This window comes from Nycticebus coucang, chromosome 21 (assembly GCF_027406575.1).
Source record: "Nycticebus coucang isolate mNycCou1 chromosome 21, mNycCou1.pri, whole genome shotgun sequence".
In the NCBI taxonomy this organism is placed as follows: domain Eukaryota; kingdom Metazoa; phylum Chordata; class Mammalia; order Primates; family Lorisidae; genus Nycticebus; species Nycticebus coucang.
The window spans coordinates 51290083-51313333 of NC_069800.1; the positions used below are offsets into that span (position 1 = coordinate 51290083).

The 23251-nt window shown below is 51.2% G+C and overlaps 2 protein-coding genes across 2 annotated transcripts in view; one reads left to right on the plus strand and one right to left on the minus strand.

Annotated features, from left to right (window-relative positions):
- Window positions 1-6711: 6711 nt before the first annotated feature.
- Window positions 6712-13494, plus strand: KCNK15 (potassium two pore domain channel subfamily K member 15). Its single transcript, XM_053574317.1, has 2 exons — window positions 6712-7207; window positions 12103-13494. Exons 1-2 carry the CDS (start codon window positions 6925-6927, stop codon window positions 12813-12815), a joined length of 996 nt encoding a protein of 331 aa, XP_053430292.1. The 5' UTR covers window positions 6712-6924; the 3' UTR covers window positions 12816-13494.
- A 139-nt stretch (window positions 13495-13633) lies between these two features.
- RIMS4 (regulating synaptic membrane exocytosis 4) overlaps window positions 13634-23251 on the minus strand; it is a 53124-nt gene continuing 43506 nt past the window's right edge. Inside the window, exons 3-6 of the mRNA XM_053574318.1 lie at window positions 21783-21895; window positions 21390-21491; window positions 20640-20779; window positions 13634-18007 (exon numbers count right to left, since the gene is read on the minus strand). Coding sequence (XP_053430293.1) covers window positions 17789-18007; window positions 20640-20779; window positions 21390-21491; window positions 21783-21895 — 574 coding nt within the window. The 3' untranslated portion in view covers window positions 13634-17788. The remainder of the gene's footprint in view (window positions 18008-20639; window positions 20780-21389; window positions 21492-21782; window positions 21896-23251) is intronic.

The following is a 23251-nucleotide window of genomic DNA, read 5'->3' on the forward strand; positions in this document are numbered from 1 at the left end:
AAGGGAGCCCAGGAGATGTAGGGCAGAGAGGGGTGAGGGGCACTGAGAACCACGGCAACTCCCAGCGACGTGTTTGTGAATGTCTCATGGTTCCACTGATTCCTAGTGGTGTACAATCAACAAAGCACTTAAGTTCCTTGTGCCTCCTCAGTTTCCCTTCCCTTAAAATGGTGACGAATGGTAATACTCAACCCGGAGAAGGATTGAGGGTATCACGTGATTTACCTGTACTTTGCCAAGTGTAATGTGATCACCACATCCTTCACATGATCATATCATCTCCACATGTCCGTCACATGATGTCCACCAGTTCGTGTCCTTTGTGTGATCACCAGGTTTCTGTTTCCTTCACCTGATGACCATGTTTTCATGTCATTCACGTGATCTCCATGTGTCCTTCATGTGATATCTGCATATCTGTGTCCTTCACATCATCACTGCCTGGTGATCCCATGATGATCATGTGAAGGACATGTTGTGATTCAGTGGAGATCACGTGATGATCACGTCAAGGACATGTGGAGATCACAAGTCATTGGTGTGAAGGGCGGGAGGGTCACATGACAATCACATTGAGGTCATGTAGCAGCCAAGCAAGGGATGCAATTATCACCTCAAGGTCATGTGACTCTCACGGGAAGGACACATGATGGACTCACAGTCAGGTCTTAGTCACGTGAAGACATCTCCCAGGGCATTGGTGCCCCTCTTATCTTGTTTTCAAATAGGAATAGAGATGTTTAAACAAAGTTGAGTTAATTTTGTAAACAACAATTAGAAGTATTATAACATTAAAAAAAAAATAGGGGTGGCGAACTCACCTGCTTCCTAAGTGCCATGTTTGGAAGTAATTCTCACCATGTCTGTTCATCTAGTCACATGATCATACCAAGATGCAAGGGATTATGGGAAATGTAGTCTTTAGCTGGGTAGGTATCTTCCTGAGACAACTCTACACTATGGCATGTTTTCAAGGATTAGTGCAAAAAAGTTCTCTATTCCCATCTGTTTAACCAGCTCACCAGGCTAGCCAGTGCTCTCCATTCTGTCTGGATCACTACTGCCCTGGGCATACTGAATTTCACGGCTGTAAGCCACTCTTTGGCCCCTATGTCCTCTTCGGCTCTCTGCCATGAATGGCATACTTGCCAAGTGTCTGTTGGGTTTGTTCCCAAACCAGTTTGCACCAGCCGCACTTGTTAGTGTAATGCTGTATTTGAATTAGATATTCCATAAAAAAAAAAGATTTGTTTTTATCAAAACACTGTAAGGCTTAGTTGCTAAAAAGAATACTGCCAAATCAGGTGTGGAAGACACAACTATAAAAATCTGTGAAAAAATAACCATGATAATCTAGAGGGATTCTGCGCATAGTTTATGTAAGAAGGGCAAGGTGCAAAGCCAATTGACAGACCCACACATAAAGAATAAATTGGCAAATGGGCACATGTGTGTGCTTTTAGTTGAATAAAATGTTTAAGGAGTACATCATTAGAATTCCCTGTTTCTTTGATTAACTGACTAACCTGTGATCCTTAGCTGGGTACATTGGCTTCTCTGGGATTATTATAATAATATTGTTATAATATTAGTATTATATTATGGGTGAATATACTGAAGCCCAGAATAATAGCAGAAGCAGAGCCATTATTCGAAATCAGCCAGTCTGGTCTTGTGTCTGCACTCTTACCCTCTGAGGCACAGTGGTCCAGTTGAACTTCCCATGACAATGGAGATGGTCTGCTCCGTCCAATGCAGTGGTCACTAGCACATGTGGCTAATGTGTACTTGAAAAGTGTATAATGGGACTGAAGAACTGAAATTTCAATTCAGTTTCACTTTAATTGTATAACCGTAAGTGGCCACACATGGCTAGATGCTTGGATATGGACAGTGCTTTAGCACACTCCTTTCTTCTCATCTCAGACTCCTTATTTCTCTGCCTTGATTCTTCCCAGCCCATGACGTCGTCTGAAACACAAGCCCCGTCCTCTTTGATTCAGGCATCTCTGGGTTCTAATATATTATGCTGACTGGGGAAGGGCAGGGTGGACCTTGGCAGGAGGAATTGGCAGCTGAGCTCAAATTGCCATATGGTAACAACTGCCATCTGTGCCAGCACCATGCTAAGCTCTTCACCGGCAGGGAAGTGCTGCTGTTTAGGTCAAGGCTAGGCAGACAGCCCCCTCCCCTCCTTGGCTACAGGACTTTGAACAAATCACTGCATCCTTCTGAGCCTTGGTTTCCTCCTCTGCAAGGTGGGATTAAAAGCTTTCTCCATAGTGTCGTGAGCATTAAATGAACTGATGCCTGCCTCGTGCTTGGGTCACAGTAACTACTCAACAAACATTGCTTGTATTTGCTCTAACTCTCTGGGTCCCCCAAACCATATGTTTTGTCTTTCAATGCCCAGAAAATTCTGGGAGACCCCCAAATACTACCCATAACATTCTTTAAATTAGCAAGAGGCAACTTCTAATTTCTTGCAACCCTATAAGGTAATCAGGCTGCAGAAGGACCACAGCTGCTTTCTCAAAAGAGCTGGTACCTACTGTCACCTGAGGTTAAAATACACTCCATTGTTTTAGGAGACAGGGCAGAGGGGAAAAGGGAGAGAGAGAAAGAGAGAGAGAGAGAGATCTTCTCTGAGAAAACAACTGGCCCATCTGGCCTTCTGGAAAATTACTGAACTATATTCTAACCATAAAAATCAATCCCTTAAAATGCCAGTAGGCTAGGGAAATAGGCAGCGTTGAAAAGGGGAGAGAGGAAATTAACTGGTTGAAGAAGGTGCTGACGTTTGCTGGGCACTGCTGTACCCTGAGCACTTCTCACACATACAATGAATCCTCACAGGAATACTGTGAGAAAGATATTCCTACCCCCAGGTAACAGATGAGGAAACTGAGGCTCAGAGAGGTGAAGTCACTTAAGCAAGATGGAAGCAAAGTCTGGCTAACTCCAAAACCCATGTTCTTTCTCAAGCACTGGCCTAAGGTGAGAGACCTCTCTCTCTCTCCCATTTTGAGCCCCAGTTTCTTCTCCCTGACATTGGAATGACAAGGCCGGCATGGATCACAAAGCTTTCAGAAGATTCTATATTGATAAGTAACATGAAATGCTTTGAAGAGTGCCCTGCTGGGCACTTTTTTGTAGTCCTAAAAGCTGACAACATTGGAGCTCTGGAAGAAGGAAACCAAAGGACTCGTTGACGGGTCAAGGGTGAAACTCTTGTATGATGGGACAGAGGAAAATCACCAGGTCCCCTCAGGTCTCCAAAGGAGGAAGGAGGGGAGATGACAGAGGGAGGGAGGGTGACCTGAGGGGGTGCCTTGGGGTGTTGCTGTTTTTGGTGACTGCTTGCTGACAGTTTTCCAAGCTGAGAAACACACATACACAAACTTTAACCTCCTCTGGCTTAAAATAGAGCTACTGAACCAAAAATGCTACACACAGGGTAGAGTCACCTGCCTGGCAGGGCCAGACAGCCCCCCCATGGTCCTAACAACACCCACCCCCAGTGGGCACAGTCGACAAAACACCTCTGGGCCGAGGATCCTTAGCCCCATCTCAGAGATGAGGAAAGGGGGCCATGAAGCCAGCAACATCTTGCCTAACAAGGATCATGACTTGGGAGCCAGAAGACCCTGAAGAAAATCCCAGCCAGGCCACCACCTGGCTGGGAGGACTCAGCAAGTCAGGCATCTTCTCTGTGCCTCTGTCTCCCGAGCTGTAAGGTGAGAGCCCCAGGAGTGATATCTGTGAATATGCCCAGCACAGAGGCTTTCGCTTTACCCCTGCTTTTGAGAAAAGAAGTCTTGACATCTGCAGGCAGTTGTGAAAAGGAAGGAAAAATAGCTCGTAGGTAAAGGGTGCCAGGATGGTGGCACAAAATAGCTTTTATATCCTCATTGTTTCTATGAGGTGAACATTATCATCACCCCCATTTCTCAGATGGGAATACTGAGGCACAGAGAGTAGACGTGTTCTGTCCACAGACACCCAGCTAGCAAGTGGAGGAACTGGGATGTGAACCTAGGTCTTGTTGCTTCCAGCTGTGACGTGTCCAGACCCTCATTAACTTTCTTGTGAGAGAGCCCTGCCCTTCCCCTAAGAACAGGTCACACTCCCAACCCCACTGTCTCCACAGCTCTTCTCAGGACCTTCTTGGTGCCCCACCCACCCCCACTCTGAGACTTTAGTCCAGGTTTCTGTCCTCTGAAGTCTGAGCAGAAGTTAGAATATCAAACTTGCTGATGCCATTGCTAAAAATAAGGCTGGAACTGCAGCGCCAGCACCCTCGCCTCTAGTACCCTGTTTCTGGGCCACTGAGCTCCATCCTGCTTCTTTGGGGACAGAGGGGTCTAACAGGCACTGGGCTCTAATTCTGACTGGTAACCGAATCAGGGCAGGTGCAGGGTCCGAGGTCCTTACAGGCCTGGACATCCCCGTTCACTTGTGATACCTATGATAGTGGCTGACACTTCTGGGCAAACCCTCAAGGCCAAGTGCTGCTCTCCAGCTTCACATCTATGGGCTCACTTAATGCTCAACACCACTGTATGAATCCCCTGTTGCCGCTGTAATGAATTATTCCCAACACAAACTTACCGTCTTCCAGATCTATAGGCTAGAGCTCTACACAGGCCTACAACGAACGTGTCGGTAGCATTGCATTTCTTCTGGAGGCTCTAGGGAGGAATCCCTAGAGTTTCTTTGCCTTTTCCAGATTCTAGAGAGTGCCCAATTTCCTTGTCTTCTGGCCCCTTCCTGCACCTTCAACACCAGCAACACCAGGCTGAGCCCTTCTCAGGCTGCCATCTCTTTCTCTCACCTCCCTCTTTCAATTATAAGGGTCCTGGTGATCACCCTGTGTCCACCTGGATAGTCCAAGAGAATCTTTCTGGAGGTCAGATGATTAGCAACCTTGCTCCCCTTTTCATGTAATCGAACGCAGTCAAAGTTTGCAGAGGCTGTGGGCATCATTTGGAGCATGACATCTTCTGCGTCCCATAGATCCTTAAAAGCTAGGAATTTTTTACCCCTTTTTACTAATGGAGAACTGAGACAGCCCAAATTCACACAAGCAACAGAAGTGAAATATGAACCCAGGCAGTTGGGGGCAATGTCCATGCTCTTAAACTCTTCATGCTGCTGCTGCTCTTTTGTCCTCATCATTGAGCATGTGCTCTGTGCCAGGACTGGGTGCTGGGGACACAAGGTGATGGAGATTGGATCTTGCCTTCAGGCAGGGTCACTGATATGGAATATGTGAATTACATTGCAAGAGGGATGCAAGATGGCAGGAGCCCAGAGGCCTCCAGGAGCACAAAGGAGGCCACCTGGGCAGAATTCAGGAGAGGAGGTGTCCAAGGAAACAGAAAGCTAAAGAATGAACAGGCTTCAGCCAGCTGTATCTATGGCATATAGATGTGATGCATTGATACATGTAAAGCACTTCAACCCGGTGCCTGGCTCCTGGTAGGCTTGCAGTAAATGTTGCCTGTTGAGCAGAATGGGAGAGGATTGTTCCAAGCAAAGCAGGAGTTTATGCAAGGAGCTGAAGGTTAAGGGTGGTTGTGGGGACAGAAGTGGGAGCAGTTACAGGGGTTGGTGAGCAATGCTATGGCTGTAGCAGAGACCCAGCAAGGCTGGGTGCTCTGGACCCCAGAGATGGTGAGGCCACCTAGCACTCTTCCCAGAGTCTCCAGGCAGGCCCACCTAGGACTCTGAAAAGGGTAACCCCTTGGTCCTGGGGGCCAGTAGTGGACTCCTCAGGGACTGGAATCAATGGAAGGTTCCCCAAATACCCAGATGCTCAAAGACCCAGAGCCCATCCTCAGTCCTCTACTTCACCTGCCACATCCAACCCATCAGCAAGCCCAGTTGCTCCATGTCTAAGGGTAACACCAGCTGTGGTGACAGATTGACCCCCACACCTTAGGGGCCTCACTCAACAGAACACAAGTTCAAAATGGGTGGCTTTTGGGGGTAGGTGGCCACATGATGTGTCAGACTTGTGCCCAGGCACCCACCTTCTTCTAAAGACTTCGTGTCTCTGCATTCAGTCTGCAGGTTAGCAGAGTGATGGAGCTCTGCAAGTGGGGCCAGGGTTCAGGGGCCAGGTCTGGAAGTGGCATGTGCCACTTTTGCCCACATTTCAATAAACCTATATGAGAACCTGTAAGACCCTATCTTCCCTCTGCTCCCTGCCAGGGGCATCACAATTCCCTTGGCTCCAGCCACACCTGCTGCCTTGGTGTTCTTGGCTGCCAAGCCAAGCTGGGCTCTGCTTTTAAGCAGAAACTTGCCCTTGCTGCCTCAATTCTCTCCCTGCTCCTCCCACACCTGGGTGACTTCCTAGACCACCTTAGCTGGCGGTGCCCATCCCTCCCAATAAACTACCCCTTTTCTTCTTTGCCATTCTGTCTTAAATTGCCTTGCGTGGTAGCCAACCCTGCTTGCTAGGATAGCAGCTGTATTTTCACCAGGAATCTTATTTGCACCAGTGGGAGTGTGGTAAATATTTGTCAGGTGACTGAATGAAGGAAGGGAGAAGGAGGAAGGACGGACGGACTTGGCTAAGGCACAGCACGACTTAGTGGCAGAGACAGGAATTCTGTGGACTTAGGCTTCGGAACTTTGCTCCAGATATCACTGTCTGCAGACACTTTAGTCTCGGCACGCGGGAGAATCAACCATAGCAGACGGCGGAGGTGTGGCAGGCGGTCCCGGCCGGCCCCGCACACCTGCGCTGTTCCCGCGCCGAGCCCCGCCCCTGTGTGCCCGCAGCCGCCGCGCCCCTCTCCTGGCTGCGGCGTGGAGCGGGCCGGGCGGACCGCGCGCACCGCCGTCGGGGCGCACGGAGCCGGCCTCGGGGCGCGTGGGTCGCGGCTCGGAGCCTGGCGGGTCCCGGGCGCCACGATGAGGAAGCAGAGCGCGCGCACGGCCGCGCTCATCCTCTGCATCCTGTCCTACCTGCTGGTGGGCGCCGCCGTCTTCGACGCGCTCGAGTCCGAGGCGGAGAGAGGCCACCAGCGGCTGCTGGCCCAGAAGCGCGGCGAGTTCCGGAGGAAGTACGGCTTCTCGGCCGAGGATTACCGCGAGCTGGAGCGCCTGGCGCGGCAGGCCGAGCCGCACCGCGCCGGCCGCCAGTGGAAGTTCGCCGGCTCCTTCTACTTCGCCATCACCGTCATCACCACCATCGGTGAGCCGCCCCGGCGCCTCCCCTCTGCGCTCGCTCCGTCCCTGACCGCCCGGGCGCCTCTGGGTTGCAGTCCCATCTCTCCCCTGCCCAGCTGAGTGACTTTGAACAGTCGTTTCGGCTCCCCAAGCCTCTCTTGCTGCCTCTGCAGAATGGGGCCGGAAGGAGTCAGTAAGTTGAGTTTGCCAAAAGGCTGAGCCGGGAGTACACAGAGAATGTCCCAGGGGCTGGGCGACAGATGAAGTGGGGCTGGAAGATCAAGTGGCTGGAGTCATCTCCTTGGCTACTTGCCCCTAGTTAGCTGTGTGACCTTAGACAAGTTGCTTAACCTCTCTGAGCCACAGTTTTCTCTGTAAAATAAGAGTGCTAATAGGTTTTATCTCAGGACAGTGGTATGAAAATTGTTATGAAGTAGATATTATATGCAGAAACTTTTAGCATGGGGCCTGACACATGGAGAGCAGTACAAGAAAAGATTGGTTTTTATATTATAATGGTGATTATTTTTGTTATGTCAAGAGAATGAGGTCCTGGTCTGTTTTAGTCATTGCTGAATGGCCAGTGCCTAGCGTGTAATATGCTCAATAAATATTTGTTAAAGGAATGACTGATTACCATAGCTTTGGACCTCATCCTCAGGGATCCAGGGAAGTTCCTCCGCAGCATCTGGACCACCAGCTGTTGCCATGACTACTGTCTGGCTGGTACCTGCCGAACCTGGGGCACAGGAAAGGAGAGAAACAGGTTCTGCAGGGCTCTTGGTGCCAAGCCACATTCCCCAGGCTCTCGCTATGGATGTCCAGGCAATCCCAGGGCCTGGGACCAGCCTGGAAGCTCGCACCTTGGAGAAAGTTTCTCCATAACACCTTTGCTACTGAATGTGAGCTGTGGGATTTGCGGTGGAGTTAAAAGCACAAGTTCTGCAATTCCCTAGACCGCAGTTCTTTTTTCATCTCTATTGCCGTATGCCTTCTCCAGCAGTTGATTGTGCCTGTCTGAGCCCTGGTTTCCTCAAAGGCAAAATGCAATTGTTCCTACCTCATTGGGTGGTTGCCAGGTTTAAATGAGGTCAAGCATGAAAAATGGTTGGCCCAGTGCCTGAAGCTGAATAGGCAAATTAATTAGTAATAATAATTCATTATTTGTCAACTGTGGCCCTAAGCCTCGTTCAGCCCTTTTGTCCTTTCCTGTCTATGTGGACACCCCTGTTTCCATAGCTTGGCTTAACCTGAGACCCTCCCTGTCACTATACCCTGATATGGGACTCCACCCACCTCCTCCATCTGCCCTTCCCCATTCTTTTGAGGCCTCCCAGATGGGTTTGGCCTCCTCCTCTCCCTTCCCCTCTGACAAGCATTTTGGAGCCTGGATGGAGTAAAGACTTGAATAAAACAAGAGTTTTGGCTTTTATGGCCACTTGGGGGCGCCACTACCTGCTTTACAGTTCGTCTGTTTAAGTCAGTCTTTTATTTTTTTTTTTGAGACAGAGTTTCTGTCGCCCTTGATAGAGTGCTATAGTGTCATCGTTCACAGCAACCTCCAACTCTTGGGCTCAAGTGATTCTCTTGCCTCAGCCTCCCAAGTAGCTGGGACTACAGGTGCCTGCCACAACACCTGGCTATTTTGTGGTTGCAGCTGTCGTTGTTTTAGCTGGCCAGGGCAGGTTCGAACCTTCCAACCTCGGTGCATGTGGCTGGCACTGTAACCACTGTGCTACTAGTACCGAGCCTGTTTAAGCCAGTCTTTCGGAGAGCCCATGGCCAGGACCTGGGAGTCTGCGTTGTGGTTGGCTGGAAGTGTGGCGCTAAGAAGCAATGAGGATAATGGGTAATAGCTCAGGCCCTGTGACCTTTGCACAGCTTCCTCCCTCTGAACTTAGTTTCCTCATTTGTAAGATGGGGGATAATATCTCATATAGTCAGTGAGAGAGTTAAATAAGATCATCTATGTAGGGCGGCACCTGTGGCTCACTGGGTAGGGCGCCAGCCCCATATACTGAGGGTGGCGGGTTTGAACCCGGCCCGGCCAAACTGCAACAAAAAATAGCCTGACGTTCTGGCGGGCGCCTGTAGTCCCAGCTACTTTGGAGGCTGAGGCAAGAGAATCACCCAAGCCCAAGAGCTAGAGGTGGCTGTGAGCTATGATGCCACGGCACTCTACGCACTCTACCGAGGGCAACAAAGTGAGACTTTGTCTCAAAAAAAAAGATAATCTATGCAGCGTACCTACCATGCTTGTTCATTTCACTCTCTGCTAAAACCTATCAGCCCTAAACAGCTAGAAACAGCACTTCCTGTTTTTTTCTTCTTAAAGAGGCCCCTGTCTGTCTTTTACTGGTACCCTTTCAGTTTGGTTTGATTCAGGAAACTGTCACAGAGCCTGTAGTCTGTGTCAGGCTCTGTGATTGGGGCCATAGAGAAGTGACCACCATGGTCCCTGCCCTTAAAGAGCTCACAGTCTTCTGATAGGCAGATCCACCCCCACTCTGCCCTGCTAAATAATAGGGAGCATGCAATCAAAATGTGGACATGGAGCCATAGGTCTTTAAATACAGAGGGTGCCAAAAAATGTATACAACATATTAAGAAAGGAAAAAACTACTAAAATTGTAGTATTATATACCAATAACAAAAGATAAATACAGTCACGTTTGACTCCTGCAATTACAAGAAGAGCTCAGAGTATGTAAGTAATACAATGTCTAATACATAGGTAACATCTCTTATAATGCATATACATTTTTGGCAACCCTGATATATCTATTGGGCTGATATGAATGTTATACAGGATGGCCATAAAGTTCGCATGCAATTTAAAACTGTGTGCATTTAGCACACACTTCACGGGGTACAAAAGGGTTTGGGATGCAAAGGAATTCTCCCATCCTGTCTCTCAGCTCATAAATTCCTTTCCCTGGATCAAAAACACTTGCCAGTTTCTCAACCTTCCAGATATATTTTTTCTCTCTCTATATATATATATAAACGCATGTTATATAGACATTATATTACACACACTGTTTTGCCTCTTGCTTTTTTTCACTTAATATATTTTGGTGATGTTTTCCTATTGGTTCCTAAAAAGCTGCATCCTCCTTTTCATGGCTGTTTAGCAAAGTTTCTCATCCTCGGAACTCCTGACATTATGGGCTATGGGGGGCAGTCCTGTGTGTTGAAAGATGTTTAGTACTATGCCTGGCCTCTGCACCCTCTTTTGTGACAAACACAGTGTCTCCAGATATTGCCAAATGTTCCCTCCAGGACAAAACCACTCCCAGTTGAGAACTGCTGCTGTGTAGTATTCCATCATTTGGATGCACAATTATCTATTTAACCAGGTTGATTGACACTGGGGTTGTTGCTAACATTTGCTATGACCAAATGTGCTACATTGATGACCCATGTGCACAGACATTTTGCACATGTGTGTGTCTATTGGAGCTAACTTTTTTTTTTTGAGACAGAACCTCAAGCTGTTGCCCTGAGTAGAGTGCTGTGGCATCACAGCTCACAGCAACCTCCAGCTCCTGGGCTTAAGCGATTCTCTTGCCTTGGCCTCCCAAATAGCTGGGACTACAGGTGCCCACCACAATGCCTGGCTATTTTCTGGTTGTAGTTGTCATTGTTGTTTGTCAAGCCCAGGCTGGATTCGAACCCGCTAGCTCTGGTGTATGTGGCTGGTACCTTAGCCACTTGAGCTACAGGCACTGAGCCTAGTGCTAACTTCTTAACTGTGGAATTTCACAGATCAAAGGGTTTATATATTTTAATTTTTTGATAGATGGGGCCAATGGGCTAGAGGAGGTATATTCTGTTGGGGAAGATCTACCTGACTTTTCCTGGGGTATGGGCCCCTTGGAGAACACCATGGAAGCTATTGCTCTTCTCCCCAGGAAAAGGCACATGTCCACTGACTCCCCAGTAATAGCACCATTTCAGGACTCGAGGAAGCCATCATGTTTAGATCCCCTACAGTGAGGGGACCCAGTAAAGAATCACCACACCAAACTCAGCCAGAACCAAGAGGTGTTTGGCAAGAACTGGCTGAATGGTGGAAGGGGAGGCTGAGACTGGGGCAGCGGAGGGGAGAACAGGACAATCCAGGGGAGGAAAAAAAACTTAAGGCATGTGGAGGTGGGACGTGCATGTTGGGGAAACAGCCAGGGGTGTTGCTGGAATGTGGGATGTAAGGAGAAGGGGATGAAACTGGAGAGGTGGGAGATTTTCAGGATGGAGGATGGACACCATGTGAGAACTGGGACTTTCCTGTGGACACTGGGAAAGCATGAAAGGTTTCGTTTTTTTTTTTTTTAAGGCATAATTTACATATAGCAAAATTCACCACTTTTTCAGTATACACCTCTGTGAATTCTGATAAATGAATACCTGTTGCGTAACTGCAGCCATGACCAAGACATTTCCATCATCCCCCAAAATTCTGTCATGCAACTGACAGGGAGATAACCTCTTCCCCAACCGCAAAGACTGGCAACCATAGATTTGTTCTCTGTCCCCATAGTTTTGCGGTTTTCCGAATGTCATCCCAGGAACCCTGCAGCAGGTGGCCCTTTGAGCTTCCACTCCGCATAATGCATTTGAGATCTGCCCTTCGTTGCTGTAAATTAAGAGTAGTTCATCCTTTCTGTTCCTGAAAAGGGTTCCATTGTTTAGATGTAAACGTAGGTGAGGGAGATTTTGCTAGTTTTCAGCTTGGGGCCGATTATGAGTAGCCACACGGGGTTTTAAAGCCGAGGAATGACCCAGATAGAAATAGTATTTGAAGACGCTCTGCCGGGCGCTGAGGATGGGGCGGGGCACCTGGCAAGCAGGCTGCCGGTGAGGATGTTGTGGGATGCAGCTGGACACTCACTAGCGGTCCCCTCCGCTCTCCCCGCACAGGGTACGGCCACGCCGCGCCGGGCACCGACTCGGGCAAGGTCTTCTGCATGTTCTATGCGCTGCTGGGCATCCCCCTGACGCTGGTCACCTTCCAGAGCCTGGGCGAGCGGCTGAACGTGCTGGTGTGGCGCCTCCTGCTGGCGGCCAAGCGCTGCCTGGGCCTGCGGCGCCCGCGCGTGTCCACCCAGAACATGGTGGTGGCCGGGCTGCTGGCGTGCGTCGCCACCCTGGCACTCGGGGCCGCCGCTTTCGCGCACTTCGAGGGCTGGACCTTCTTCCACGCCTACTATTACTGCTTCATCACCCTCACCACCATCGGCTTCGGTGACTTTGTGGCGCTGCAGAGTGACGAGGCGCTGCAGAGGAAGCCGCCGTACGTGGCCTTCAGCTTTCTCTACATCCTCTTGGGACTCACGGTTATAGGCGCCTTCCTCAACCTGGTGGTACTGCGCTTCCTCGCAGCCAGCGCCGACCCGCCCCAGCGCGCTGCCGGCCGCGCCAGCTTGCGCCGCCTGGGGGCGCCTGGGAGCAGCGGCCTCGCACGGCCCCGCAGCCCGCCACACCCCAGGGGCTCCGCCTTGGTCTCCCACCGTGTGCATCAGCTGGAGGCGTGCGCCCGCGACAATCTGGGCTTCTCGCCCCCCTCGAGCCCTGAGGCCGGGCGCAGGGGCGGCGAGACAGACCCGCCCCGAGCCCGGCGGAGGTCCATCTGACAGCCCTGGGCCGGAGTTGGACCTGGAATGCCAAGGACTGGCTTCATCTCCCTGTGCACCCTCCCCGGGGCTTGGGAAGGGAGGGTGAGGAGCCTCAATGCTGTCTTCCACCACAAGCAGCTTCTCATCACCTTCTGTGGCCAGTCCCCTCCCTCCTCTCCAAAAATATATTGAAGTCGCATCATAAGCACAAGCCAGACTCTACAGCCACCCTGCAGAAGAAAATCTCTTGTAGTCTAGTGTGTAGGAAGGAGTGGCCACATCAACACCCAGGAGAGGCTCTGTGCAGGTCCACGTCACCAGCTGGCCCTTCAGAGCAACTTTTCTGTACCAAGAGGCTGTTTTCCGTGTTGTAGGAGAAATGCACAACTCTCAACCCTGGAATCCTCACTGGAATGGGCGAGGCCAGATACACTGCAAGCCCTGCCATGGCCCTGTGTGGACGAGTTGGCCAGCCTGTGCACTGTTTAAGCCATCTCTTGTCCTCTGTGCCTAGTGTGTGGTGTGGAACTGGCTCACATGGACTTGGACACAGCCAAATGCTGTGATATAAGTTCTCAATCACCAGCAGTGTGACCTTGGGGGATTGCATCCCCTCCCCAGGCTCAGTTTCCACATCTGTAAAGTGGGCTCACTCGGAATCTCTGCCCCTCTTCTGCATCTCTGGCAGGGCTTTCTTGAACAAGCCCCTGCACCACATGGGGCATTAACAAAGCCCATGGAGTGGTGCCCTAGAATCCTGTCACACTCAGACCCTTAAAGCACCAACTTCCCTTAGCTTCCCAGCTAGAACCGTTTCAATGCAAAGCAAGAGCAAGTCAGGTTAGAAAAGCCAAAAACTTTTAATTTTCAACATGAGCTACATGGTCATGAACACAATGCAATGTGACCCGCTGCAACCCAGGAGCCCTGGAAAACCTCCCTCCCCAAAGGCCTGGGCAGCTCCTGCTCCCCGAGAGGGAATGAGGGGAAAAGTGGGTGGATGGAGAGAGGCCTCCAGCCTGAGGACCCAGGCCCCTGCCTTCCCACCAGCCCCTCAGGAGGCAGCCATAGAGGGAACTGGCTCCAGAGGCAATGCCCATAGCCCTGGGTTCAAGTCTCCACTTTGTCCTCACAAAAGCTCTGAGTAAAATGGGTACCACCAGCCCACCTCATGGGGGTTGAGAGTTGGGAGCTCGTGGACACCTTCTGTCCACTCTGAAGTGCTGCTCTATAGATGTGAGGTCCTCCCAGAGGGCCTTGGAATCACTACAAGGAACAAGCTCAGTCCCCTGGTCCTGGCACTGCTGCTACTCAATAAATAAATGCAGGTGACCTTGCCTGATGCAACAGCTGTACCTCCAAAGAGGACGAGACTTGGTGCTTGCTGTTTCTGATGCTGAAATGCACCCAGGAGCTCCTGATTTAAAGAATGGTATAGTCAGCCAGCTTGCAGAATGCACAACCACCCAGTAAACTATCCCCTTCACCTCCCTGTACAGAAGAGCCCTGAACTGCTGAGAAACCGAGTTCCAGGCCTGGCTCAGCCACTGATTTGTCTAAGTGGGACCTCAGGCAAGCACCTCCCCACCCAGGCTCTCAACTCCCCTCTTTAAAATGGGGCTGACAGCAAAGGCCCTCAGCTACTACCCAGGGCCTCTTGTGAGGGCCAAAGACCACACTCAAGGTAAAAGCACTCTGAAAACAAAAGTTCGAAAAGCACTAGGGGAGGGCTAGGACTCATTACACCCAAAGGTTTGGGAGGACGTCCCCAAGCTGAGGAGCATCATGCTGCCCCTTGGTGCTCTCAGCCACAGGAAGGAGCAGGTGTTTCTTAACTCTCCCTCCAGTTGGTCCCAGAGAGGTTACAGCCCCTCAGCAAGATTCTCCATCCAGACAGCAAAGCCTGGATCAAATCCTACAGATCCTCAGTCAGCTGGGCAAGACCCCCAGGAGAGCTTGGTCTCCCTGGCAATCCTTTCCCAAACCCAAGCCCAGAAGTTACTGCCCATGAAGGTAACATGTCTTCCTGTCACCTGAAGTACAAGCCACAGAGTCCTACTTCTGTCCATTCTGTTGCACACTTGCTGAGGGGTCTTGACTGAGTCACTTACTATTTCTGGGCCCCAGTTTCCTAACCTTTCTGATGGACTACAACTTGCCCTGCCCATGTTCTCAGGCCACTAGGAGGTGCCTAAGTGAAGGGAGGAGGAAGTGTGGGTAGGGGTGCCCCTACCTCCGCCTGCCTGGAGACCCAGCTGGGGGTACCACTGAATGCACAGGTGACCCCAGGGGTGGCTCCTCCCCCGTGCTGTGGCCTTGCCTCCTTGTTTGTAAAATGAAGATGGACTAATGAGCCCAAAGACCCCTTCCCTTTAGTATGAAGGGGATTCTGGAGAAGGAAAGCGGAAATGGTTCCCTCTCATGGTACCTCTGTGTGTGATCTTGGCCTAGAGATTGAAAATAAAATCATCCCCTAGAGACCCCAGGCCCCAAATTCCACCCTCTCTGCTGCTCCCTGAATGATGCAATTTGAGCTGGCAAAGAATCAGACAACAGCAGGGACAGACTGGGCTGGGCTTGAAGTTTCCCCAAAGCTAATGAAAATGTCACTTCCCTCCCCAAACCCCCATCCCTTGATGAGGACAGACGGTGGTTCCCACATCTGATGGTCACAGCCCCGTCTTAAGGGGGCTTGTGGTCACAATGATGACACAAAGAAATAGGGCTCCAGCCCCAGCCACCCCACCCCTCCAGGAGGTGAGAGATTTCACAGAACAAACAAGAAAATCATTGAGGGGGCCCTTGCTGACCACCCCCAGGGTGTTATTGCTTCGGAGCTTTCTCTCTCTTTATAAAGGCTATGTGGCCATCAGAGGGTGGGCTCAGGCTGCCAGGGCCGAGCCCTCTCCCCCTCTGGTTGGAACAGCCAGCCTCTGCCCCATCTTTGAAAAGCTACCCCTGAACAACCATAGCAGTGCTGGCTGGAGAGAGAAGTTGCTTTCCTGGCTCAAAATATTCTAAATGGTGAGTAATAAACAAACAGCAGAGAAATCACACTGGTTAAAAACACAAATGGGGGGGGGGTTGATTCCACCCAGAGCCCTGCTCCCACCTGCCCCCAGCCTTGGGATCCTGGATAGGAGGGGCCTCCGCAATTCCTCTTCCCAGTGCAGCATAAGATGCTCCTGTAAGGAGGCGCTGTAACTCTCTGCCAGGGCTTTAAAGGATACCCTGGGCTGAAACAAGCCGGGGACAGGAAAAAGTTTCTAGGTGGAAGGAATCGCCCGGCAGGACCAAGAACAGGGTGGGACCAAAGACAGCCTGGGTGTCCTCAGTGGAAAATGACACCTTCTAGTGAAGACCAGGCCCCCTCTGCCAAGGCCCCACAATCATAAAGAGTGCCTTGTAAAGAAAGTCAGGACCAAGGATAATAAATCAGAACATGATTCTAATGGGCAGCTCCAGCTACAACCCTATGGGGATAGGGAAAGAAGGGGGAAGGGGAGGAGGGGCTGGCCGCCGCAGGCCCAGGCCAGCAAGGAGACAGTGGTCTCCTGGAATGTTCTTGTGTCTCCTCCCCACCTGACCTGGGGCTCTGCAAGGACTATGTATGAGCTAAGAACAGGCCCCAAGGTTTGGAACACTAACTCTACCCAGCTAACCTGGACTACGCCCTACACAGCAGGGACTAGGTACAGAGGAGTGGTAGGCTGCTGGGTGCCTCCCAGGGGAGGCTGGCAGAAATGTGCTTCTATAAAGAGAGGCCAGCTTATATCCTCCCTTGCATGCAAAAGGGCTCCCGCAGGCCCCAGGGAGGGCCAGGCTGGGAAGGCAGCAACCCAGGCCTGCTTGGGAAGGAATCTCCCAATTTTTACACTCAAACCTTTTTATCCTATTTCTCTCCTACCACCATCTTTCCTTGAGCCAAGGTAATTGAGGCCAAGGCAGTGGGTTCTGCCCTTAGTACAGAATGGTTAGTTAAAAAAGACTAAAATAGGGGCGCTCTATGGCCTCCCCAGGCCCCTAGCCTGGAGGCAGAGGGGTAGACAAGATAATCTTTGACCTCATCCGACAAGGAGGGATTCTCCTATTTGGGAAACCCTTACCCTGGCACCACCAGCTTTCCTCAGCCTCCCCCTCCAACCCAGCATCCTGCAAATGCAGACAGTGAGCTCTCTAGGCTTGGAGTTCTGGAAACTTGGGGTCATATAGCTTCTCCACCAAAACACAGATGACAATGTCCTTTCCAGACCACCGACAGTTCTCAAACTAGCCTGTTGCAATCCCATGGAGCAAGGCACCCTGGGGTCTGTGCCAGGCCCCGAGTACTCCTCCTTTCTTTTGATCCCTCTGGACCCCAAATCCTAGAGCCACCCGAAGAGGAGCAGGCAGGAGGGGATGGACAGATGGACTCGGACAGGCTGCGGCAAAGCTCCTTCTATGGGCAGGCAGAAGGAAGCCCGAGCTCCTCTTCAGCAGGGGGCTCCGGGCCTGTGGGAGCTGGCTCCGGATCCTTGCAAAGCTGCCCCGACAGCTCTGGGGCAGGAGTAGCTGCCTGAACCCGGTGCCGCAGGAAAGACACTTGCTGGTAATTGGCACCATGGAGATGGCCGGCCGGGTTCTGGACTTGGCTCCGGGCAGCGAGCTTCCGAGGAGGCAAAAAGGGGGAGAAGTGAACAGTGTTTGGGGCAGGAGAGTGGTTTGCTCTGCCACCTCAGTCTCTCCTTTCTCCAGATTGCAGCCATATCCACCAGGTCAAGAACCGGCCCAGTCAAAAGTATAGACAATCCCGTTGGGAGAGGGAAGGTCTCAGGGAGTAGGAGGCAAAGAAGGGGTGAGGAGGGGCCCAAGGGGGGCAGGTCTCCCCATTCTGCTTCCCCGCTGTGGGGGAGAACCCCGTCCTCCTGTCCAGTGTGCCCCTGGGCCTGGGGTCCAGATCAGGGCTGGGAGGTCCCCAGGCCCTTTGGGGGAGACCCTCTCCATCCTCAGCACTAAGATCGCTCTCCACAGGGCCCCACGGTGCTCTCCAGGGACAACTGAGATGCCTGCCGGAGCAGGGGGCCCGTGGCTGGGTCCACCATGGAGGAAGTGGGGAAGAGCTTGTACCAGCCCACGGCCAGGGTGGTCAAGTCCAGCTCCTCCAGCAGCACGCGTGCCACACCCATGAACTGCTTCCGCTCCATCCGCCCGTAGTTCCCCCACACGATCACCTGTGGGGCAACAGACACAGCGGTTCAAATCCTGCCAATAACACTCACAGGCCCAGAATTAGAGCCTGGGGTTGCCCCGTATCCTGTTTATCTGAGTCCTGTGAATTCCACTTCCATAAAATTGCTCAAGCCCTGCTGTATTTTCCTGGCTTCAGTGCCAGGGATTGCTTGTCCAGGTGACTGGCTTCCAGCCTCCGATCTTGCCCTCTCCACTCCATCCTCCACATGCCCCATCTTCGAACTCAGGCCTTGAAGACTGACCCTACACCGTAAGTTCCTTGACCATTTTCCCACAGGCCCCCTGATTCCAGATCCTCCATGTGAAAGTTTCCCAAGTGGCTGGTGCAGTGTACATTCTTCCATCCTCCCCACTGCCTTCCGCAGTTCCTGATCAACTAGTTCCTGGTCTTTGGAGCTGCCCAGTGGACAGTCTCTGTGGCTGTGGGACCCTCCTTTGCTATTCTGCATCTCAGCAGCTCCTAACTTCACCTGCTCTGTGCAGGCAGCTGGCTCATTCAGGAGAGCCTGGTGGCTTAAAGCCCAGCCTTTGGAGTCAGACATATGTAGGTTCAAATCTCAGCTCTGCCACTTCCTGGGATGTGTGGTTCTGGGAGAGTCATTTAACCTCACTGAGCCTCAGTGTCCTTGTTTGTAAACGCAGCGATCCCTGTTCAGCTTACCTCACTGGAAGCTGTCGGCTGCTCCTCAAGCACACAGGGAACATTAAAACAGGGGCTGACATTATTATTATTTGGTATATCAGGAACTGCTCGGTGGCAAAACTTCCAAACAACCCTCCCCCAAATGATCTGATTTCACAGCTGCTTAAACCCAGGCTGAGAGCATTTACCCAGGGTCACTCAACTAGTAAGTCTTCCGTGGTCCTTAGGTACTAATCAGAAACTCACTTCTAGTGCATGAATGGATTCCTGCTCACTGGTGTTATGGGCTGAACTGTCTTCCTCCAAAATTTGTATGTTGAAGCCCTAAGCCCCAGTACCCCAGAATGTGGCTGAACTTGGAGATAAGGCCTTTAAAGAGGTGATTAAGTTAAAATGAAGCTGTTTGGGTGGGCCCTACTCCAGTTTGACTGGTGTCCTTAGGAAAGGAGGAAACTTAGACAAAGTGAGACTCTAGGAACGTCACTTATAGGTCTGTCCTGCTCTGGGTAGAGCACCTAGCTTCAGGGACCCCATCTCTGCCTTCTGTTTCCCCACCCCTTGCGGAGACAGGCACTGAGGTTTCCCTAAAGATGTGGGGGCCAGAGTGCACCAGCCAGATGTGGCCCCCAGGTGGTCTTCTGATTATGTTAAATGGGTGTCTGAATACTCTCAAGGAGTAGCGTTCTACCCAACATTTCTCACAGGGATATACAGGAAAACGTTCAGCACAGAGAACCCATGCAATGTGTAATGGAAGCAAGTCCCCCAACAAGTAATATTCACCTTGCTAACAGTGATAAATGTTTTCTTTTCTATTCCATTAAAAATAAAAAAGCTTGTTGAGACCTACCTACTAAAGAGGTTTCACAACTCACTAGTGGTCTCAACCCGCAGGTTAAAAAACTCTGCCCTATACTTTTTGAGTGTGGGACATAACTACAAGAGGGACTTTACCTGACAAATTCAAATATTTTCACCTGGTTGTTTATACCCTCACATTAACCTGAAATTAAAAAAAAAAAGGAAAGAAAAAAGAAAAACTCGGCTCTAGACAGGACCTGGGCTTCCCAAAGTCCCTGACTGTCTTGGCAACCTGTTAATACTTGCAGCCTGCCCTCCGTTGCTTTGCCTGCCCACATTGGATGCAAGAATTAAGGTGCAAGCCAGAAGAACCAAAGCGGTAGCTGGGAGAGTGGGCACATGGCTTCTGTGGGCATTTGACCCTGGCCCTGCCTGCTCCCAGGGTGGGCGGCTGCTTCTAGCCCCAGGCTTGGGTAACCACTAGAATCCTCCCTAAATGGTTGGAGCCAAACACCTCTGTGGGGTCCTCAATTGGCCCCAAGCTACTATCACTGTACTCTAGGCCAAGCTCTGACCTTTAGATGATGATGATGATGATAGCCACTGGCAGAGCTCTTACAACACGTCCAACTTGCACAAATACTTTTCTTGCATGAAGCATACATTCCACTGTCATGGTGATGTTATCAGGCAGGGGCTAATCATATCCCTACTTTACTGATAAAGAAACTGAGGCTCGACTTGGCACCCCTAGCTGAGTGGTTAGGGCACCAGCCACATACACCAAGGCAGGCGTGTTCGAAGCCGGCCCGGGCCTGCTAAACAACGACAGCTGCAACAAAAAATAGCTGAGTGTTGTGGCAGATGCCTGTAGTCCCAGCTACTTGGGAAGCCGAGGCAAGAGAATTACTTAAGCCCAAGAGTTTGAGGTTGCTGTGAGCTGTGATGCCATAGCACTTTCCTAAGGGCAACATAGTTAGACTCTGTTACAAAAAAAGAAAAAAGAAAAGAAACTGAGGCTCAGAAGAGAACTTGTTCAAAGTTGTGCAGTAAGTTGTGGAACTCAGATCGACCATAGTGCCTATTTCCTCCAGGTGACGCCCTCCAGAGACCCTTCCCAAGGATGCCCCCCTATTCTGATGTTGCACACACACGCCAGTGCCCCTCACCTGTAGGACTTTGCCCTGGGGACTCTCAGGAAACAGCAGCACCTGGTTATACAGTGGGTCCAGCGACTTGCGAGCGACTTTGGTCTTCTTCTTGGCAATGCAGACACCATTCTCTAGCAGGTAGGCCTTGATGTAGGCCGCTGGGGAGAGAGGCCAGTGGGGGTGAGTTCTAGTATGGCTTCTCAATGGGCACAACAGACTGAGGCTAGCTAGCTACTGCCTGGGAACAGAAGTGGCTCCATGGGGTCCAGGGAGGATACAATAGGAGCAGGTGGGAGTGGGGGTGATGGGGGGCAGGCAGGTGCAGCTAGGGTTAGGTGGGGCCCACTCCACCTCCTCTGCTGGTCCAGACCAACATCCTCCCCCTTCCTTTGCCCTCTCTGAGCTTGCCTGCTTCCTCTCTTAATCCATGGCTTGCCCACCCTGTGCTTGGCTTGTACACTCAATTGATGATACAATCACTTCACAGGTTCTTGCTGTGCGCCCACCCCATGCCAAGTACCCTGTTCAGCACTGGGGTACAACGTTAAACAGGAAAGATGGCCCTGCCTTCCTGCTCAGTCTAGTGGGGGATACCAACACTGTCAACAGACCATTGCAACCACCAGTTCCATGTAAGATACTAGAATTGGGATAGGGCTGGGGGTGGGTGGTGGTTGAGGCACAATTTTTTCTTTTCTAGACCCTAAACACCCCTCAGGATATCCTCCCCAACCTCCATCCCTGCCTTGCAGACGGGGGGTCCCAAACCTGGCAGTGTCTTGGAGCCTGGCTTGGCCGTCAGACCCCGAGCCTGGATGATGTCCACTTCTAGCTGACCGTTCCGTTCCTGCAAGCCAATTTCCACGTCCCCTACAAGAGGTCCCAAGAGATGAGACTGGGAAATGGTTCAGAAGCTCAAGCAAGGATTCAGCCCCTCCCTTCTACTTGGGGATGAAAACTCCTTCCTTATACCCAGCCCCAAATAAGACCAGAACCAGCTCCCACCCCAAGGGCCTGCTATGGGCTTAGCAGTGTGTACTGGACTCCATGCTGGATACTCAGAAGATGTATCAGTTGGCAGAGGGGCAGGAGAGAGAGACAGACACAGGGCCCTCCCCCACTCCACCCCAGTCACTGTGGAACAGGCCTTGGGGCACTCACCCATGGGAGTGGTGGCCAAGGTCTGGCGGCCCACAAACTGTGCTGGCCCCATGCTGCCCAGGAAGTCACTGAATTGTGCGTCTGATGCCAGGCAAACTCCTCCGTAGTTAAGGCTTCAAGAAAAGATGAGACAAATGTTTCTGGGAGCTGAATGACAACTCCAGTGGCTCAGGAAAGCAGCCCCAGAACACTCCTTAGTCCATGGCATTATGTCCACACCTGTCCCCCTACCTCTCCTTGCTAACTAAGCCTGAGTCTCCAGCTCCACGATATGGATCTGGGGCTACTCACCTCCTGCAGTGACTGCAAAAATCAGGGAAATGAAGACTGTCAACTCCCTGGTTCATGAGATTTAGGGCCCTGATACTCAGTGTGGTGCAGAGACAAGCAGCACCAGCATCCCCTGGGAGCTACACAGAAACCACTCTGTCCCCAGCTGCCAAAGTCTGAATTTTAACATGACCCATTTGCACATGCAAGTTTGAGATGGAAAGGACCAGAGGCTGTGGGCATTTGTTACTGCTGCTGGGCTGCCCAGTATCCACTTCCCCTTCTTTGGTAACCAGACCTCGAATTTCCTCTGGGAGCTCCTGCCCCATGGTATGTGATTGCAGTAGGGTGGAACAGATCCAGCTCAGCCTGGCCAACCAGAGCTTTCCTTCCCCTTGGCTAGTGACTGGCTCTGAGGCATGCATATGGCAATAAGAATCTGTCCTGGGCTCGGCGCCTGTGGCTCAAATGGCTAAGGCGCCAGACACATACACCTGAGCCGGTGGGTTCAAATCCAGCCCAGGCCCGCCAAACAACAGTGACGGCTGCAACCAAAAAAAAAAAAATAGCCGGGCGTTGTGGCGGGCACCTGTAGTCCCAGCTGCTTGGGAGGCGGAGGCAGGAGAATCGCTTGAGCCCAGGAGTTGGAGGTTGCTATGAGCCGTGACGTCATGGCCCTCTACCAAGGGTGACAAAGTAAGACTCTGTCTCAAAAAAAAAAAAAAAAAAAAAAGAATCTGTCCTGGAAGTTTTGTTTGAACCATGGGGAGTAAGAAGCTCTCCTTTACCACTAGACTCGAGACTGAAACGCAGGACTAGACTCTGACAGCTATGTTGCTACCACCTGGATCCCAAGAATGAAGCCATCAGAACAATGGCACTGTGTGATCTCCTGGATCAAGCTCTACCTGAAGCAAGATACTTCATCTTTTGGTTATATAAGTCAATAAAAACAACAACAAGAATAATTATTCCCATTTCAGAGATGGGAAAGAAATATTTGCAGAGGCGAAGGGAGGAAGAAATCTTACTGAAACAGGCTTATGCAAAATAATAATAAAATTATTCTTATTGTTGTTATTGACTTATATAACTAAAGCCTTGATCGCCCACCCTTTACCTTTCTGCCTCATTCTTCATGAGTTCCACGCTGGGGTCCTAGAGACCAGCTGGCCAATAACTAGTTCCCACTTGAATCT

Coding starts and splice junctions, on each gene's coding strand:
- KCNK15 (XM_053574317.1), top strand. CDS start 6,925: ATGAGGAAGCAGAGCGCGCGCACGGCCGCGCTCATCCTCTGCATCCTG. Junction 7,208..12,102: donor CACCGTCATCACCACCATCG/GTGAGCCGCCCC, acceptor CTCCCCGCACAG/GGTACGGCCACGCCGCGCCG.